Raw genomic sequence first — 20855 nt, 5'->3', positions numbered from 1 at the left:
CAATATTTAATATATGACTGTTTTGTACCGGTAGTTTAGCTTTTCATGATGTTGCAAGTTCCCTAGAGCCACTTGACAACCAGATGGGCAACACATAGTTTTATTTAATTACAAAAACCATCAGCCACCCAGAGTCACCCCTGGGCAGGATAGGTGGCATACTGTAATTGTCTAATCCATCCATCCATCCATCAATCAATCAATCAATCAATCAATCAATCAATCAATCAATCAATCAATCCACTGTTTGACATCCCTTGTTGAATCCTTCTAGCAGCGTCTGCCTTCTCCTTCAGAAGAAACCCTTAGTTTGCCTCTGGACCACACTTAAAGTCCAGCTGCCTCCAGCGGTGTGCAGTTCTCAGACTCCAGATGTGGGACGCCTTAAGCGAAGGTGTGTGATGTTTGCAGCTTTGTGGCTGGACCACAAAAATTGTTCTGGAGGGTGGGCTTCTGTGGAATGAAGATGGGTTTCACACTATGAGTGGGTTGAGGACCATCAACCCTTTAGTTCGGGGGCCTTCAAACTTGGCAACTTTAAGACTGGTGGACTTCAACTCCCAGAATTCCTCAGCCAGCCCTGAGGGCTGGCTGAGGAATTCTGGGAGTTGAAGTCCACCAGTCTTAAAGTTGCCAAGTTTGAAGGCCCCTGCTTTAGTTGACGGTCTCCAAGTTTGAAAACAGATGTTCTTGGTAACATCCCCAGGGTTTAATGTGACCACGTTCCTTAGATACAGCCGCCGTGTGTGATTGTGGGCAGGATGAGTTGATTGGAGGGAGACGGTATTATTTCTTTGGTCAGCGGGCCTTCTCCGGGGCTGATTAGATGCTGGTTCCAGCTTATCTTCATCTTGGTTTTATGGGTTACCGATCCGTCAATGGGGCTGATTTCTCTTCAACTAGACATCCCCAATTCCAGCAACCGTTCTTTATATGTTTTAGGCTCCCGTCCCCTGATCATCTTTGTTGCTCTTCTCTGCACTCTTTCTAGAGGGGAGATACAGAAGCTGAAGGTCAAATATTTTGGCCACCCAGTGAGGAGATGGGACTCCTTGGAGAAGACGCCGCTGTTGGGAGAGATGGAAAGCAGAAGGAGAAGGGGACGGCAGAGGACGAGGTGGTTAAATTAGGGTCACTGACGCAACGAACGAGAATTTTGGCAATCTCTGGGAAACAATGGAGGACAAGGGGGTGCTGTGCTGCATGGAGTCAACAAGAACCGGACACAACTTAGCAACTGAACAACAAAGGTGCTAAAATTAGGGGCTGCCCCAAAGAAGAGGGAGTCTAGCTATCCTCCAAAGCGCCTCAAGGCAGGACAAGAAGCAACGGATGGAAACTGACCAAGGAGAGAAGCAACCTGGAACTAAGGAGGAATTTCCTGACTGTGAGAACGATTAACCAGTGGAACAGCTCGCCACCAGAAGTTGTGGGTGCTCCAACAGTGGAAGTTTTTAAGAAGAGACTGGACAGCCATTTGTCTGAAATGGTATAGGGTTTCCTGCCTGAGCAGGGGGTTGGACTAGAAGACCTCCAAGGTCCCTTCCAACTCTGTTATTCTATTCTATTCTATTCTATTCCATTCCATTCCATTCCATTCCATTCCATTCTATTCTATTCTATTCTATTCTATTCTATTCTATTCTATTCTATTCTATTCTATTCTATTCTATTCCATTCTATTCCATTCTATTCCATTCTATTCTATTCTATTCTATTCCATTCCATTCCATTCCATTCCATTCTATTCTATTCTATTCTATTCTATTCTATTCTATTCTATTCTATTCTATTCTATTCCATTCCATTCCATATTTTCTATTCTATTCTATTCTATTCTATTCTATTCTATTCTATTCTATTCTATTCTATTCTATTCTATTCTATTCCATTCCATTCCATTCCATTCCATTCTATTCTATTCTATTCTATTCTATTCTATTCCATTCCATTCCATATTTTCTATTCTATTCTATTCTATTCTATTCTATTCTATTCCATTCTATTCTATTCCATTCTATTCCATTCTATTCTATTCTATTCCATTCCATTCCATTCCATTCCATTCCATTCTATTCTATTCTATTCTATTCTATTCTATTCTATTCTATTCTATTCTATTCTATTCTATTCTATTCTATTCTATTCTATTCTATTCTATTCTATTCTATTCTATTCTATTCTATTCTATCCTATCCTATCCTATCCTATCCTATCCTTATCCTATCCTTATTCTATTCTATTCTATTCTATTCAATTCTATTCTATTCTATTCTATTCTATTCTATTCTATTCTATTCTATTCTATTCTATTCTATTCCATTCCATTCCATTCCATTCCATTCCATTCTATTCTATTCTATTCTATTCTATTCTATTCTATTCTATTCTATTCTATTCTATTCTATTCTATTCTTTTTCTTTTTCTATTCTTTTTCTTTTTCTTTTTCTATTCATACTTGAGAGCTAAAGTGCCTGCAATTTAAGAATTCCATTCCAGGAACCACCTACTTCTTCTTCTTCTTCTTCTTCTTCTTCTTTTAAATAAACATTGGAAATGTGTAAATCGGAACTTTTGTTGCTTTGTTCAATCAAAGTTCCCAATTTAAATCTGCCTCGGATCAGCAACTAGAGATGGAAGGAAGTCTACGGTGGGTTGATGTCACTTGGCTGCCTGCCACAGGTTGGGTGGATGTGATTTTTACCCTCTTTTTTGGCTACACCAGACCTTTCCTTCCTAAGGGGCCCACCACAACAATTCCTTTGGGTAGGGGAAATTTTTTGGAAAAAAAAAGTCATGTTTTTCTCCCTCGGCTGGCGAGAGATTCCAGGACGTGATTTAATACATCTGGATGGAATTAAATTGAGTGGAGGGGGGCTGTCTGATTCTTTCCATTTTGGAAAATAAAAGCCTTTTTTTTCCTCTCTCTCTCTCTCTTTTAAATGGCTGGCACGCTCACGTTTCGGAAAAGATCCTAAAGGGAGCATGGCGCTCATTAAAACGGGGTCAGGAATTTCCAAAGGAAAGCAAAACAGTGACACGAAACGTTATTTCCACCGGCAACATGCCTTCGCTGTTTTTATTATGTCAAACAATTATATATATATATAATTGAAGTCCTCAGGGAATAGGGCGGTATATAAATATAACTAAATAAATAACTAAATAAATAAATATATATATATATATATATATATATATATATATATATATATATATATATATATATATATATATATATATATATATATATATATATATATATATATATATATATATATATATATATATATATATATATATATATATATATATATATATATATATATATATATATATTTGAGGTTTGGGAGGGGAGGACTCAGAGAATTTGCCCATCGGGTGGAAAATTATCCAAAAAAGAAGCTTGTCCTCGACTTACGACCGAAATTGAGCCCAACATTTCTGTGGCTGAGGCAGTTGCTAAGTGAGCTTTTGCCCCGTTTTATGACCTTTCCTGCTACCGTTCTTAAGTGAATCATCACAGCCGTTCAGTCAGCCACACGGATCTTAAGGGGATCCAGCTTCCCCGTTGACTTTGCTCGCCGGAAAGTCACAAAAGGGAGATCACATGACCTCCCAGGATGCTGCAACGGTCATAAGTACACGCCAGTTGCCAAGGGTCTGAATTTAGATCACATGATCAAGGGGATGCCGCCACCGTCGCCAGCGTGAAAACCGGTTCTAAGCCACTTTTTTCAGTGCCGTTATAGTTCGAACGGTCACGAAGCAAACGGTTGTAAGTCGAGAACCCCTTGTATTATAGCAGTGTTGCGAAAGAGTCTGATCTGCTCGGTTTCCAAGCGCCCCATACGGACCCAAACCCTTTTTGCCCGGAGGGAGAAATGATGGAGACTAGAAGCTTTGGGCTTATTTTAGGCCCACCTCCAAAAGATCAGGCTAGGGCTTAGTTTTGGGATGGGCCTTATTTTCGGGAAAAACCTGGTACCTGTAGTGTTTCTCAATTTTTGTCATCTTCAAGTAGAAGCAGCAGTGGACCTTGACAGGGAGGATGTAGGAGTTAATTTTCTTCATTAAGCAGTTAAACCCAGCAAACTGATTGGGGAATACCAGGTGGATACAAGATGGGGTGGCAAATAAATTTAGAAAGAAAGAAAGAAAAAGAGAGAGAGAGAGAAAAAGAAGAGGAAGGAAGGAAGGAAGGAAGGAAGGAAGGAAGGAAGGAAGGAAGGAAGGGAGAAAGAATGAAGAAATAGAAAGAGAGAGAGAGAGAAAAAGAAAGAGAAAGAAAGAGAAAGAGAAAAAGAGAGGGAGAGAAAGAAGGAAAAAAGAAAGAAAGAAAAAAGAGAAAGGAAGGAAGGAAGGAAGGAAGGAAGGAAGGAAGGAAGGAAGGAAGAGAGAAAGAAAGAGAGAAAGAATGAAGAAATAGAAAGAGAGAGAGAAAAAAGAAAGAAAGAGAAAGAGAAATAGAAAAAGAGAGGGAGAGAAAGAAGAAAAAAGAAAGAAAGAAAAAAGAGAAAGAAAGAAAGAAAGAAAGGAAGGAAGGAAGGAAGGAAGGAAGGAAGGAAGGAAGGAAGGAAGGAAGAGAGAAAGAGAGAAAGAATGAAGAAATAGAATTGAGAGAGAAAAAAAGAAAGAAAAAGAAAGAGAAATAGAAAAAGAGAGGGAGAGAAAGAAGAAAAAAGAAAGAAAGAAAAAAGAGAAAGGAAGGAAGGAAGGAAGGAAGGAAGGGAGAAAGAAAGAAAGAAGAAATAGAAAGAGGGAGAGAGAAAAAGAAAGAGAAAGAAAGAGAAATAGAATAAGAGAGGGAGAGAAAGAAGGAAAAAAGAAAGAAAGAAAGAAAAAAGAGAAAGAAAGGAAGGAAGGAAGGAAGGGAGAAAGAGAGAAAGAATGAAGAAATAGAAAGAGAGAGAGAGAAAAAGAAAGAAAAAGAAAGAGAAATAGAAAAAGAGAGGGAGAGAAAGAAGGAAAAAAGAAAGAAAAAAGAGGAAGGAAGGAAGGAAGGAAGGAAGGAAGGAAGGAAGGAAGGAAGGAAGGAAGGAAAAATACACTTCAGTTGAAGTTGTCAACTCCAAGTGTATTTTCTGGCATGCAATCAAGAAAAATGAAAACCAATCTATCAGAATAGAGTTGGAAGGGACCTTGGAGGTCTTCTAGTCCAACCCCCTGCTCAAGCAGGAGACCCTATCCCATTTCAGGCAAATGGCTGTCCAGTCTCCTCTTAAAAACCTCCAGTGATGAAGCACCCACAACTTCTAGAAGCAGGTTGTTCCACTGGTTAATCGTCCTCACTGTCAGGAAGCTTCTCCTTAGTTCCAGCTTGCTTCTCTCACTGATTGGTTTCCATCCGTTGTTTCTCATCCTGCCTTCTGGTGCTTTGGAGAATAATTTGACCCACCACCTTCTTTGTGGCAGCCCCTCAAATACTGGAACGCTGCTATCATGTCCCCCCCCCCCGGTCCTTCTTTTCTCTAGACTGGCCGTTCTCAAATCCTGTGTTTTAGTCTCCAGGCCTTTTAATCGTCAGAATTGCTCTTCTCTGCACTTTTTCCCAAAGTTTCAACCTCTTTTTTCACATGGTGGGGACCAAAACTGGATGGTCTTTGCACGCTGCTTTTCGTTGACTGGGTGAGAACGAACTTTCCTGTTGCTCTCGTGAGACTGGCCGATGTTTTCCCTGCCAGCTGACCATACGTTGAACAAAGCCATTTATCTGGACTCTCGGACGGTCCATCCGAATGGGAAAAGCAGCGTTTTTGACACTCCCTGGGATTTTCAAGTTAACTTCACTTGCAAGCCGCACGGTTTTCTGCCAAGGAAAGTGAGCACAGGAGAAGAGAAGGGCCGCATTGGGCCAAATTAGCGCGATCGGTTTGAATTAGCGCAGCGCTCGGAGCATTTTAAGCACGCCGGGCGCCCGCTGACTCCTTTGCATTTCCCATCTTGCGTCCACATGGAAAGTTTCAAACTTCTGCCTCTGCTCGAGGACTCTCCATTTCTTTCGATCTATTTTTAACCTGTTCCGCTGCTCCGTGGGAAGATAATGTTGTTAGACGGAATGTAAAGCCCAAAGTAGGATAGTCCTTGATTTACGACCATTTGTTTCATGCTTGTTCGAAGTTACAACGTCACTAAAAATAAAAAAGAGATTTAGGACAAATGTTCACCCAGCCATTGCAGCAGGATCCACGTGATCAAAATTCAGACATTTAATAAAGGACATTGATTGCTTATCGAGATTTATTAAGACATGTATAAGCCAAAAAAAATGGATTTATAAATGCGATATTGAAGTTTATACTGAATTTTGATACAATTAGAAATTTATTAGCTTAATTATGAAATAACAAATGTTAGGGGAAACAGAGAAGAATTATTTTTGATGATGTAAACTGAGATACCTACTAAAGATTGTATTACTGAACTATTGTTTAACCCAATTATCACATTGCCTTCTAAATTTGTTGTTGTTGTTGTTGTTAGTTGCGAAGTCGTGTCCGACCCATCGTGACCCCATGGACAACGTTCCTCCAGGCCTTCCTGTCCTCTATCATCTTCTGGAGTCCATTTAAGCTCATCCCTACACCTTCTAAATACTTATCTGTAAAACTGGAAAATTAATAAAATACCTTTTAAAAAAAATTCAAACATTTGACAGTAGACTCATATTTACGGCGGTTTGCAATGTGCCGGGGTCATGTGATCCCCTCATGTGACATTCTGACGAGCAAAGTCAATGGGTGGGTGGGAGCCAGATTCATTTAACTTGTTACTAAACACAGCAGGGGGTTGGACAAAAGCAGAAAGTCAGACTAGATGACCTTCAAGGTCCCTTCCAACTTTATTATTATTATAAACAAATAAGCTACAGATAGATCTGGACTTAACAACAGTTCATTTATTGACCATCCACAGTTACAACGGCGCTGAAAAAAGGGACTTATGACCCTTTATAACACAAGACTGTTGCAGCATCCCGGCAGTCACGTGATCAATATTCAGACGCTTGGCAACTGGCATGTACTTATGACTGTTGCAGTGTCCCGGGCTCACACAATCCCCTTGTGCGAACATCTGACCAGCAAAGTCAATGGGGGGAAGCCGGATTCATTTAACAACCATGTTCCTAACTAACCATGTTCCTAACTTTCTCCATAATTGCAGAAAGAAAGGTTATAAAATGGGGCAAAACTCATTTAACCACTGTCTCCCTTAGCAGCAGAAATTCCGGTCATAAGTCGAGGACATCCAAGAGCATCACGTTTTTTCTGGTTGAGAGAGTTGGAAAAAAATAAAAATTCCGTATCGGACTTAATACATCTTGTAGTGATTTATAAAACTCTGCAGGTAATCCATCCGGGCCAGGAGCCTTATCCTTTTTTTTTTTTTTGCCTTTTCATAGCCTCTATAATCTCCATCGTTGATATTTTTCCATTTAATATGTTTCGAATATTCTCTGGAATTTTGGGCAAGTCTGCTTTTTTTAAGTACTGCTGTATTTTTTTTCCTTTGGGAATTTCCTCCGCCTTATAGAGTCTCTCATAGTAATCTTTAATGATTTTTTTTTAAAAAAATTGTATCATTTGGAAATTGTAATTCGCCTTTTGGATCTTGGAGCTTGTTTATCATTTTTCCCCCTCTTGTATTAAGATGTATTCCTGCCTGAGCAGGGGGTTGGACTAGATGACCTCCAAGGTACCTTCCAACTTGGAGTTCTTTTTCTTCGACTCTGGCATCTCCTGGTACAGCGATATCAATCAGCTGTACGCTTCGGTTCTCTACAACTGCAATATCTGGCGTGTTGCGTTCCAAATGGCGATCTGTCTATATTCGGAAGTCCCACAAGATCTTCACTCTCTCATTCTCGACAACTTTTCCCCCCCTATGTTCCCACGACTTTTCGGACACAGGCAAGTCGTATTTTTTACACAATGCCCAGTGGATTAAGTTTAGCAACTCGATTACGCGATTTTGCTACACTCACATATTTATTTATATTTATTTATTTATATTATATTTATTTATATTTATCTTTATTTATATTAAATGTGAAACAGTTTCAACTTTGCAAAGTTGGCAATTTGGATTGTCAGTAGATTTCTGTATCTTCGCTTTCATGGCATTAGTTTGTAGTGCTTGTTCTTGAGCAGGCAGTATTATTATTACTATTATTACTATTACTATTATTATGTATTGTCCGATACTGAAAGAACTGTGTAATGAAATTCTCTTGGAGGCTAAAATACCAAATACATGGAGTGAAGCTAACGTTACCGTAACATCTAAAGAAAAAAAAATTAAAAATTGAGCATGGCGCACCCTCTGTCGACTTCCCTACTACGTGATGCTTCCTCAAACCAACCGGCCCACATCCAGGCCTTGAGGGCGAGGACTCATCTTTCTCGTTCCTTCGCCGCGTCCCCGTCCTGCACCAGCTTTTCCTGTTGTGTTTGTGGTGTTTGAGAAGCGCGACGGACGTGGGTGTGGGATCAGAGAAGCAACATGGCCAAACGGCTCTCGGAGGGAGAAATTGGGGAACTCAGAGAAGCCTTCGCCCTCTTCGATCAAGATGGCGACGGGCTGATCACCTCCAAGGAGGTGGTGGCCGTAATGAGATCCCTCGGGAAAAACCCCACGGAAGCTGAGGTACGAAGCATCATCGGCGAGATCGAGGCCCACCAGGGAAAGGCCAATTTCCCGAGGCTCCTGTCGGTGATGGCCAGGAGGACCAGGCACTCTGACACGGAGGAGGAGATCCGAGCAGCTTTCCGCGTCTTCGATCGGAATGGAGACGGCTACGTCAACACGGCAGAGCTGCGACATGCCTTGACCACCGTGGGCGAGAAGCTGACAGAGGAAGAGGCAGAGGTGTTGATCAAGGAGATGGACCAAAAAGGGGATGGGAAGGCCAACTATGAAGAATTTGCACGAATAATGGTGGAGAAGTGACGCAAGCTACGGTGTCTTACCAGGTTGGTTATTCGTCTAGCAGGGGTAGGCAAACTTGGCTCTTTTATGACTCGTGGACTTCAACTCCCAGAATTCCTGAGCCAGCATGGGGGAACGTTTGGCCCCTTCATGATTTGTGGACTTCAACTCCCAGAATTCCTGAGCCAGCGTGGGGGAACTATGGCCCCTTCATGACTCGTGGACTTCAACTCCCAGAATTCCTGAGCCAGCGTGGGGGAACTATGGCCCCTTCATGACTCATGGACTTCAACTCCCAGAATTCCTGAGCCAGCGTGGGGGAACTATGGCCCCTTCATGACTCGTGGACTTCAACTCCCAGAATTCCCCAGCCAGCATGGGGGAACTATGGCCCCTTCATGACTCGTGGACTTCAACTCCCAGAATTCCTGAGCCAGCATGGGGGAACTATGGCCCCTTCATGACTGGTGGACTTCAACTCCCAGAATTCCTGATCCAGCATGAGGGAACTATGGCCGCTTCATGACTGGTGGACTTCAACTCCCAGAATTCCTGAGCCAGCATGGGGGAACTATGGCCGCTTCATGACTGGTGGACTTCAACTCCCAGAATTCCTGAGCTAGTATGGCTCAGCTTGGAAACCTCTCCCTTTCCCCTCAGGCTGGCTGGCTCAGGAATTCTGGGAGTTGAAGTCCACCAGTCATAAAACAGCCAAGGTTGCCTACCCCTAGTAGGGTTCTGTTATGAAACAGATGGTGGGACCCAGCAGTGATACGTCTTTTCTGCTGTAGGTCCCCCCCTCATTCCCCCTCTTTTAACCCTAAACCATGGGTTTGTTCGGCCAGCATTGAAGATCTGAGGGAGAGCCCTGAAAAGTGATTGTAATCAGGGGAAGTGATGGTTGTTCTCTGGCTCTCCCGGCCTTGTTGGCTGATTTACGTTACCTCTTTATTTTAACTTATTTCTGATTGTTTATAAATTGTTAGGGAAGCTTTAACTGTTATGTTGGCGTTGTAGGCTGCCCGAGTCACACGTTTGTGAGATGGCTGGCTATATAAATATGCCGAATAAATAAATGCTAATCGTTTTTCAAGAGAGGATTTGAAGCGGAAGCGTTTCAAATTTGAAGCAGGCCTCCGGCAGGTCACACAACCCTTCCATAGTCAGAACAAGGCCAGGATTCTTCCATTAAAGTTAGAAACTTCCAATATATATCGACCTCGGCATGATTCAAATTCAAAATGTTTTGCCAGAGTGGAGAAATGGTAGGGTAATCTCAAAATTGTCTGAAATGGTGTAGGGTTTCCTGCCTGAGCAGGGGGTTGGACTAGATGACCTCCAAGGTCCCTCCCAAATACTTCTTCTTCTTCTTCTTCTTCTTCTTCTTCTTCTTCTTCTTCTTATTATTATTATTATTATTATTATTATTATTATTATTATTATTATTATTATTATTATTATTATTATTATTATTATTATTATTATTATTATTTCACACAGGAGGCAGGACTATAAGCAGTTAGTCAAGCTCCCAAGGTTGAAAGAACAATAATGCATATTGAAGAAAAAATAGGATTTTTTCCCCCTGCAATATAATGAAGGAATTCCAGCAACGGCTGTGTTTCAGGAACAAATCTTAGGTTGGTTTTTCTGAATCTGGGCAACTTTAAGACGTGTGGACCTCAACCCCAGCAGCATGCTGGCTAGGTCTGAAAGCTGGACTTTCACACCCCTTAAAAGTTGCCAAGATTCAAAAGCATGGCCTAGAGAGAGAAACAATACTTAGACTTGGAACACAGAACATAGGGACCTCAGAGGTCTTCTAGTCCAACCCCCTGCACAAGCAGGAGAACTTACACCATCCTATGCTATTATTTTGTAAATATCGGACTGCCCAGATCCCTTTCTTGTGTGCAGAAAAGGCTCTTTCCGTTCCATTGTGTTTTGTGTGTGTGTGTTGTTTTTTTAATGACTGTGAGAAATAACTCTCCCAGGTAAGAATAATGGTGGATGTAACCTCATGATTTCGCATTTCATTTAAATGCAGGAAATTGTTATCTTTGTGTGTGATCAAATTAAAAGGTGGACCTGGGCATGCCTGGCTTTCCTTGGTGCCTTCAAGAGAGCTTGCAACGAACAATCTCCATATTCCCAGCCAGCGTGACTTCGAAGTTGTATTCTCAAATCATCTGATGGATACCAGATTGCTGACTTTGGCTGGGTGTGTGTGTGTGTGTGAGGAAGGTGTTGAGAATGAAAATGTCCCATATTAAACATAAGGCTTCAGAAGTATTTTTCCTTCTTTCGTTTATTTGTTCTGTGGGGCCCTTGGTGCTCTCTGAGCTGGGTGGTTTTCTTGCAGACGATTCACTACCCAACTACATAACATCATCAGTGGACAAGGAGGAGGAGGAGGAAGAGGAGGAGGAGGAGGAGGACTGTGGGGCCCTTGCTGCTCTCGGAGCTTAGTTGTTGTCTTGCAGACATTTCATTACCCAACTAAGGAACATCATCAGTTCTAGAATTTGAAGGAATTTGAAGGAAGGAGGAGGAGGAGGAGGAGGAGGAGGAGGAGGAGGAGGAGGAGGACTGTGGGGGTCCTTGGTGCTCTCTGAGCTTGGTGGTTTTCTGGCAGACATTTCATTACCCAACTAGGTAACATCATCAGTGCTAGAAGGGAGAGGAGTGTGCAAAGAGGAGGAAGGGGAGGAGGAGGAGGAGGAGGAGGAGGAGGACTGTGGGGGTCCTTGGTGCTCTCTGAGCTTGGTTGTTTTCTGGCAGACATTTCATTACCCAACTAGGTAACATCATCAGTGCTAGAAGGGAGAGGAGTTTGCAAAGAGGAGGAGGAGGAGGAGGAGGAGGAGGAGGAGGAGGAGGAGGACCACTGTGGGGTCCTTGGTGCTCTCTAAGCCTGGTTGTTTTCGTAAAGATGTTTCATGACCCAACTAGGCAACATCATCAGTATTAGAAGGGAGTGGTGTTTGCAGAAAGGAGGAGGAAGAGGAGGAGGAGAAGGATGAAGAGGAGGAGGAGGAGGAGGAGAATTGTGGGATCCTCGGTGCTCTCTGAGCTTGGCTGTTTTCTTTCAGACATTTCATTACCCAACTAAGTAACATAATCAGTGCTGAAATATTCTGGTCTATCAGTATATTTGTTACTTGCTGGTAGTTTTCCTCCCCAGCATGCTTGGGAGGAGAGAAATGAGGATATTCAACGAAACACGATAATCTTCTTTTACTTTTGCCTCCATCTTTGCTGCAACCTTTTCATTCGTTCATTCATTCATTCATTCATTCATTCATTCATTCATTCATTGGTCTTCTATGCCACCCATTTCATCTAGAGTCACCTCTAGACAAAACCCAACAGAGTGAACAAGAGGAGACAAAACATTAAAGCATTAAGGTCATAAACCTTAATGTTAAAATTAAAAATAGAATTCAGAACCATGTCTAGGAAGGGAGCAAGGTGCAAACAGGTGGAGGTGGCTTCTTTATTGGACCAGAGATCGTAGTTTATCGTTGTTCATTTCTTTAAATCGCTTAGCCATAACATCAGGACAGCTGTTGAAAAGGGAAGAATTCAAGGCTGTCAAAATAAGACACTTGGAAGATAAAAGGTTGCAGATTGGAGAGGTTCCAGGGGGACAAACTGTCATTCGATCAGAATCCTGGTCAATTATAAACCCCAGTTAACACTTGCGAATCAATCCAACCCAGAATTTGGCATTTCGCTAGGGACTAGTCAGTTTCCTGTAAAAAAAAATCCTCCCAAGATTATGGATCCAGGTGTTGCTTCCTCTTAGCTTCAGAAACAGAGAGGTAAATTTCTTTTGAACGTGGAAGCTCCATTCGTCTATTAGGCCTACTGACAATTACAGATGGTCCTTGCTTCATGACGGGTCATTTAGCGACCATTCAAAGTTACGATGGACTTCACCAGAGCTACTTACAACCCTGTTCTGGAGAGTTGCTTCCCCCGCCCCCTCCATGTGATCACATGATCACATGATTTTGGGACCTTGGCCACCAGCTCACATTCATTTGCGGTGCCTTATGGTCACGTGGTCACACCATTTTTCATGTATGGTTCTAGTTTCCAGCAAAAAAACCCCACCCATTAAGTAAAATGGCTTTGCTTAACCACCCCTGCAAGAAAGATCATAAAATGGGCATAGTCGCGCGGGGACCCACTTAAAGAGCGCTATGACTTATGACTGCAATTCCAGCCAAAATTCCAGTCGAAAAACGAGGCGTAGCCATCATACCTCTCTTCCAGTTCCATAAACCTATCCACACTTCAAGATTTAACTCCAGTGTTTCTCAACCTTGGCAACTTTTCAGGTGTGTGGACTTCGACTCCCAAAATTCTCCAGGCAGCATAACTGCTTAATGAAGGCAATTAACTCCTACGCCTTCCCTGACAGGTGTCAATCCAGTTTCTGCCTAAGGGCTTCCAAAGGAAGAGAACCATTATCTTTTAAGACATCTTCTTTCCCCATTCCTTTAATCGCTCATCCATCAGGAATTATTTTCAATGCCTCTGCACAATTTATGCCCTCGGCTCGTTTTGGAACCTCAATTTCCATATTGTTGTTCTGCTTCAGTTGGATATTAATTACAAACTCTGTCCCAGGTCTTTACAAGGGCTGACCTTCCCACAAGGAGCTTACCCTCAACCAAAGAGCTGAAGAGAAGAGTTATCACTGGAAGAGACCAAAAATCAAAATGGTTAGAAATGCAAGAAAGGAATATAGAGTGGGTTTATTTGACCCAGGTTAAAATAAATATGAGTCTGGCAAGGCTATATACTGTCACCCCGCCTATTTAACCTATATGCAGAGCACATCACGAGAAAGGCAGGGCTAGATGAATCAAAAGTTGGAATTAAGATTACCGGAAGAAATATCAACAACCTAAGATATGCAGATGACATCACTCTAGTGGCAAAAAGTGAAGAAGAACTAAAGAGCCTCTTGTTGCAGGTGAAGAAGGAGAGTGCAAAAGTTGGGTTGAAACTAAACATTAAGAAAACCAAGATCATGGCATCCGGCCCTCTCAATTCCTGGCCAATAGATGGGGAAGAAATGGAGGTAGTGACAGATTTTATTTTCCTGGGCTCCAAGATCACCGCAGACGGGGACTGCAGCCAAGAAATTAAAAGACGCTTGCTCCGGGGGAGGAAAGCCATGTCAAATCTAGACAGCACACTAAAAAGCAGAGACATCGCCCTGCCAACAAAAGTGCGTATAGTCAAGGCTATGGTCTTCCCAGTTGCAATGTGTGGTTGTGAAAGTTGGACCATAAGAAAAGCCGAGTGCCAAAGAGTTGAGGCCTTTGAACTACGGTGCTGGAGAAGACTCCTGCGCGTCCCTCGGACTGCAAGGCGATCAAACCGGTCAGTCCCAGAGGAGATCAATCCTGACTGCTCTTTAGAAGGCCAGATCCTGAAGCTAAAACTCAAATACTTTGGCCACCTAATGAGAAGGAAGGACTCGCTGGAGAAGAGCCTAATGCTGGGAAAGGTGGAGGGCAAGAGAAGAAGGGAACGACAGAGAATGAGGTGGCTGGATGGAGTCACTGAAGCAGGAGGCGTGAGCTTAAATGGACTCCAGAAGGTGGTAGAGGACAGGAAGGCCTGGAGGAACGTTGTCCGTGGGGTCGCGATGGGTCGGACACGACTTCGCAACTAACAACAAAAAATAGATATGTTTTTATCACTCGGTGGGCTTTAATGCAGGGGTCCCCAACCTTTTGGGCACCAGGAACCGGTTCCGTGGAGAACAGTTTTTCCACGGACCTGAATGTGGGTGGTTTTGTGTGCTGCCTGCATCCCGCGGATGGGGCTTTGCTTGTTTGTGCGGACCGGTTGCTGGTGTGTTGTGGCCCTGGTACCGGTCCACAGACCTGGGGTTGGGGACCCCTGTCTCAATGGACTTTTGCTGGCAGCAGGATTGAAGATTTACCAGGCTGTAAAGATTTACTGTACAAAAAAGAGATGGGATATAGAGGGAGAACAATAGATCATCTGTTGCATTTGAAGAGGAGTTGTCAAAATTGTTTATCCTTGCGATGAAGGGAAGAAGTCATTTTGTTACGGTTTTTTTTTCTGTTCTCTTCCTGGGTAGTTTTTCTCAATTGGGTAAATAAATAAAATACATTCTTTCTTTTTCTTCTTCTTCTTCTTTTCCGCTTTTCTTTTTTGCATATATTTTTCTTTTCCGTTCCTGCAGGCAGTTCTCGACTTACGACAGTTCGTTTAATGACCATTGCAACTCACGAAAGCTCTGGGGAAAAAGTGACCAACGACCGTTTTTCACACTTAACGACCGTTGCAGAATCTCCGCGGTCACGTGATCAAAATCCGGATGCTGGGCCACTGACTCGTATTTATGACGGTTGCGGTGTCCCAGGAAGGGGGGGTCACGTGATCCTCTTTTACGACCTTCTGATCGATAAAGTCAAAGGGAGGGAGCCCGATTCACTTAACGGCCATGTGAGTAGCTTAACCGCCGTAGTGATTCGCTTAGCAACGGTGTCAAGAAAAGTTGTAAAAATGGGGCGAAACTCAGTTAACCAGTGTCTCCCTTAGCAACATAAATTTTGTGGACTGCCATAGTTCTCATTTTTGTAATTGCAGTTTTTAATCAAAATTATGAAATACGTGTAAAAGAAGGAATTATTTGAAGGCCATTAGATCATGGGCGCCCTGGAGATCTTTAAGAAGAGACTAGACAATCACTTGTCTGAGATGGTGTAGGTTCTCCTGCTTGACCAGGGGGCTGGACTAGAAGACCTCCAAGGTCCCTTCCAGCTTCTATTCTATTCTATTCTATTCTATTCTATTCTATTCTATTCTATTCTATTCTATTCTATTCTATTCTATTCTATTCTATTCTATTCTATTCTATTCTATTCTATTCTATTCTATTCTATTCTATTCTATTCTATTCGTGCAATGTTGGCTTCCTGAGGACTAGAGTAGCCTTCTTCAGGTGCCACAAACCCAGGCTTGTTATGCAATGAAAATTAAGCCATCCCTGTCTTCCACCCATGCTTGAGGTTGCAATGGATTGTGGGATACCTCCTACCTCAACCAAGCCAACCACAATCCATCGTCCCTTGTGGCAAGGTAGCATTCCAGCAGGTCCCAAATCTGGGCCTGAAACCACAAGGAGGGTGGAGACTGGACTTGTGGGTCCCTTGTCTCCTCATAACTCACACCAGATTTTCCTGTCTCACCAGAGGAATCCCAGAGTGTGCATTTTCTCGAGGAGAGGCACACAGCGCTGCATGCAAAGCGATCGGCAACATGTCCCACGAGTTCAGCGAAGCACAGATTGCCATCTTCAAGGAGACCTTCTCCCACTTAGATGAGGATGGCGACGGAGTCATCACCAAGAAGGAGTTGGGGACCGCCATGCGATCCCTTGAGCACGTTCTCCTCCACCTTCAGGAGAGCTTCACCGACGAGAAGGTGGAGAAGATGTTCAAGGAGCCCGACCTGGATGAAGACGGGAAGGTCACCTTTGAGGAGTTTGTGAAGATGTTGGCAAAGCAGAAGGCGCCGTGAAGGAGACGCCAGATCTTCTCTTGGTACAAACAGGGCAACTGGGAGGACCAACGGCAACATTTGTAGAATGCCTTGTGGTTTGGGCTAAGCCTTCTGGTTCCTTTGCCTCTCTCTCTCTCCTTTCTCTTTCCCGCTTTCTCTCTTTTTTCTATTTCTCCTGATCGAGCAGGGGGGTGGACTAGAACACCTCCATGATCCCTTCCAGATTCTGTTCTGTTCTGTTCTGTTCCAGTCCAGTCCAGTCCAGTCCAGTCCAGTCCAGTCCAGTCCAGTCCAGTCCATTCCATTCTATTCTATTCTATTCTATTCTATTCTATTCTATTCTATTCTATTCTATTCTATTCTATTCTATTCTATTCTATTCTATTCTATTCTATTCTATTCTATTATTCTAGGTTGACTCAGCCTTCCATCCTTCCGAGGTAGGTAAAATGAGGACCCAGATTGTTGGGGGCAATAAGCTGACTTTGTAATAATGCTGCTTGGGGGGGGGGGTGAAAGCCCTAATAAGCAGGCATATACATAGAATGAAGGCTACTGCTAAGCTTGTAAGCCGCCCTGAGTCTTCGGAGAAGGGCGGGATATAAATGGGATTAAATTAAAATAAAATAAATTCTATTCTATTCTATTCTATTCTATTCTATTCTATTCTATTCTATTCTATTCTATTCTATTCTATTCTATTCTATTCTATTCTAGTCTAGTCTAGTCTAGTCTAGTCTAGTCTAGTCTAGTCTAGTCTAGTCTCGTCTAGTCTAGTCTAGTCTAGTCCAGACCAGTCCAGTCCAGACCAGTCTAGTTTAGTCTAGTTTAGTCTCTAGTCTAGTCTAGTCCAGTCCAGTCCAGTTTCTTCTATTCTATTCTATTCTATTCTATTCTATTCTATTCTATTCTATTCTATTCTATTCTATTCTATTCTATTCTATTCTATTCTATTCTATTCTATTCTATTCTATTCTATTCTATTCTATTCTAGTCTATTCTAGTCTAGTCTAGTCTAGTCTCTAGTCTCTAGTCTCTAGTCTCTAGTCTCTAGTCTCTAGTAGTCTATTCTAGTTTAGTCCAGTCCAGTCCAGTCCAGTCCAGTGCAGTGCAGTACAGTGCAGTCCAGTCCAGTCCAGTCTAGTCTAGTCTAGTCCAGTCCAGTCCAGTCCAGTCCAGTCTAGTCTAGTCCAGTCCAGTCCAGTCCAGTCCAATTTATTCTATTCTATTCTATTCTATTCTATTCTATTCTATTCTATTCTATTCTATTCTATTCTATTCTATTCTATTCTATTCTATTCTATTCTATTCCAGTCCAGTCCAGTCCAGTCCAGTCCAGTCCAGTCCAGTCTCTAGTCTCTAGTGTAATCTATTCTAGTTTAGTCCAGTCCAGTCTAGTCTAGTCTAGTCTAGTCTAGTCTAGTCTAGTCTAATCTCTAGTCTAGTTTAGTCCAGTCCAGTCTATTCTATTCTATTCTATTCTATTCTATTCTATTCTATTCTATTCTATTCTATTCTATTCTATTCTATTCTATTCTATTCTATTCTATTCTATTCTATTCTATTCTATTCTATTCTATTCTAGTCTAGTCTAGTCTAGTCTAGTCTAGTCTAGTCTAGTCTAGTCTAGTCTAGTCTCTAGTCTCTAGTCTCTAGTCTCTAGTCCAATCTATTCTAGTTTAGTCCAGTCCAGTCCAGTCTATAAAATAAAAATGATGGCCCAGGTGTAAATAGTGGGACTTTGACCACGTGATCACGGCTTCACTTCTTGATTGCTTTAGGCCTCATCGTTTGCATAATCTTCTGATTTCTCTCTTCAACATGATAGGAAATTAATTTTTTGGTGTCTGTTTGTGTGTGTTGGTGTCTGTGTGTGTCTCTCTTTCTCTGTCTGTGTCTGTGTGTGTTTGGTGAGAAGAAGTCTTTAGTATGGACAAAATCCAGGGCCAAAATTAAATTTATGTCTGGGGACTTAGACCACCGACTAGCTGGAAGTTGAGATCACCAGCTGAGATTGATCCGTAACGAGAGAGACCCCAGTCCAGAAGTCCTGAGTTGGGGGACGTTGAATCTGTGTGCCCGACTTGTGTTGATCTTGCCCGTAGTCAAAGAGGTGCTTTCGGGGTGCGCAACGTGAGTCACCCACTGCGCAAAGACAAGCAAACAAACTCCTTTGATGACCAAGCGGTTGCAGAATCCTGGCTACTTGTGGCTGATGCCTGAAAACATCGTAAAACAAGTCGAGGCTTAACAGGACGCGCAATGAGTTGGATTTTTGTCTGTCTGGTGTGCTGAGCGAGAGAAAGGCAGGGCAACACTTGGATGGCTTCGCTCCAAGGGCATCTGTGAAGGTGCCAACCCACCTCATGTGGAGACCGAGTTGTCGGATCACACAGGGTGTGCTCGTGTTTCACACCACGTAGGGTTGACTCCAGGTGTTGGGTAGTCTTCCCTGCATCGTCGTTGTGATGCTGTTTTCCCTGTAACCATCTAAAGACTAGCCCAGAACTCACGGGGCAAAACAACTGTCTTGTTTAGCGATGGAAATTTGAGGCTCAGTTGTTTGTAAAGAACGACTCGTATTTTCCCCCCCCCCCAATAAAGTCACTGGGCGCTTCTCGTCAGTTCTAGCTTACCGTTTCTTTCCTTTGTTTTTCTCCGCAGCGTCGCCAAGAACTGGGTTGGAAGCAAGCCCTGGCTTGTGGCTACGTGGGACTTTCCACCGCTAAAGATCAGCCTTGTCTCCTCTTGCACCAAAAAACCTTCCTCAGATTAAAAAGTTTTATTGGCAACCCGAGAACGGGAGAAGCCCTTTTATCTGTAATTCTGGGAAGCGAAACAGGACCCGCACTCAAAAGAAGCCTCGGCTGCGAAATAAATGCGGACTTTTTCTCTTGCAGGTTTCGCTTTTCTTTAAAAAAATAAAATAAATCAGCTTGTATTCCATCCGCCTTCTACACACCTTGCAAGCTCTTCCGTCAGAATCAAAATCAGAAGAGAGCTGGAAGGGACCGTGGAGGTCATCTAGTCCAACCCCCTGCTCAAGCAAGACACCCTAGATCAGACATGTCAAACACAAGGCCCGGGGGCCGAATCCAGCCCGCAAAGTGGTTTCATGTGGCCTGCGAAGCCATCCTGGAAACAGTGAGGGAACGGCCCCCACTGCCTTGGCCCTGGCCCAGAGACCCTCCTCCTGCCAGAGACCCTCAGATCTCTCCCACTCCTGCCCAGGCCCCCATAGGCACCCTTGATGCGAACGATATAGAGCTGGCCACGCCCACCCAGTAGGCCACATGCACTCTAGCCACGCCCACCCAGTAGGCCACGCCCACCCTGGCCACACCCACCCGGCCCCCTGAGGGCAACCGCAATGCCGATGCGGCCCTCCATGAAATTGAGTTTGACACCCCTGCCCTAGACCATTCCAGACCAGGTGGTTATCCAGTCTCCTCTTTAAAACTTCCAGGGATGGAGCATCCACCACCTCTGGAGGCAGGTGGTTCCACGGGTTAATTGTCCTCACTGTTAGGAAGTTTCTCCTTAATTCCAGGTTGCTTCTCTCCTTGATTAGTTTCCATCCGTTGTTTTTTGTCTTGCCTTCGGGGGCTTTGGAAAATAGGTGACCCCCCCTCTTCTTTGTGGCAACCCCTCAAATACTGGAGTACTGCTATCCTCTCACCCCTAGTCCCTCTTTTCTCTAGACTGGCCAAACCCAAATCCTGCAGCCTTCGTATGTTTTAATCTCCAGGCCTTTAATCATCCTAGTTGCTCTTCTCGGCACTTTATCCAAAGTCTCAACATCTTTTTTGTAACGTGGGGAGCAAACCTGGACGCAGCATTCCAGGCGTGGCCTTGTTAAGGATTTATAAAGCGGCGCTAATATTGCACATGATTTTGATCCTATGCCTCTGTTTACACAAGCAAGGACTGTATTAGCTTTTGGGGATTTCTGCTGTGGAGCTTAACACCAGGTGGGTGCGCGCAACACACTTGACTAAAGTTAACTACAGCCATTCATCTTTCTGGCTTTGTTCAGGGTGGATTCTAATCTGCTTCCGTTGGGAAGCAATAATGTGTCTGTTGGGTTTGCACTAGAGGTGAAAATTGTACGCCCGCACAACGCCCGGCCCCACAATGCCAGTCAAGATTCAAATTAACCAAGCTTAATCTGATAAAGGGAGTCCATTCATTAATCAATTAAACCTTCATCTCATCATTAGGTCTGGCCAAAGCCTCATCTTCTTCATCACTGGCTTATTTCCATATATATGAAATTTTCAGCTCAGCCTTGAGATGAAAGGGCTTCGCTGAGACTTCAGAGATCAATAAGAAGGAGGTGATAAAAATCTTCACCAGATTAGAAAAAAAA

At 43.2% G+C, this 20855-nt stretch overlaps 1 protein-coding gene across 1 annotated transcript; it reads left to right on the top strand.

Moving 5' to 3' along the window:
- Positions 1 to 8485: 8485 nt before the first annotated feature.
- Positions 8486 to 8950, top strand: LOC308670203 (calmodulin, striated muscle-like; the record flags this gene model as incomplete). Its single annotated transcript, XM_081331524.1, has 1 exon — positions 8486 to 8950. Exon 1 carries the CDS (start codon positions 8504 to 8506, stop codon positions 8948 to 8950), a length of 447 nt encoding a protein of 148 aa, XP_081187650.1. The 5' UTR covers positions 8486 to 8503.
- Positions 8951 to 20855: the final 11905 nt, after the last annotated feature.

This window comes from Vipera berus, assembly GCF_964194415.1.
Source record: "Vipera berus genome assembly, chromosome: 6".
In the NCBI taxonomy this organism is placed as follows: domain Eukaryota; kingdom Metazoa; phylum Chordata; class Lepidosauria; order Squamata; family Viperidae; genus Vipera; species Vipera berus.
Note: the sequence above shows the minus strand (reverse complement) of the source record. Positions and strands in the feature narration are given on the sequence as shown.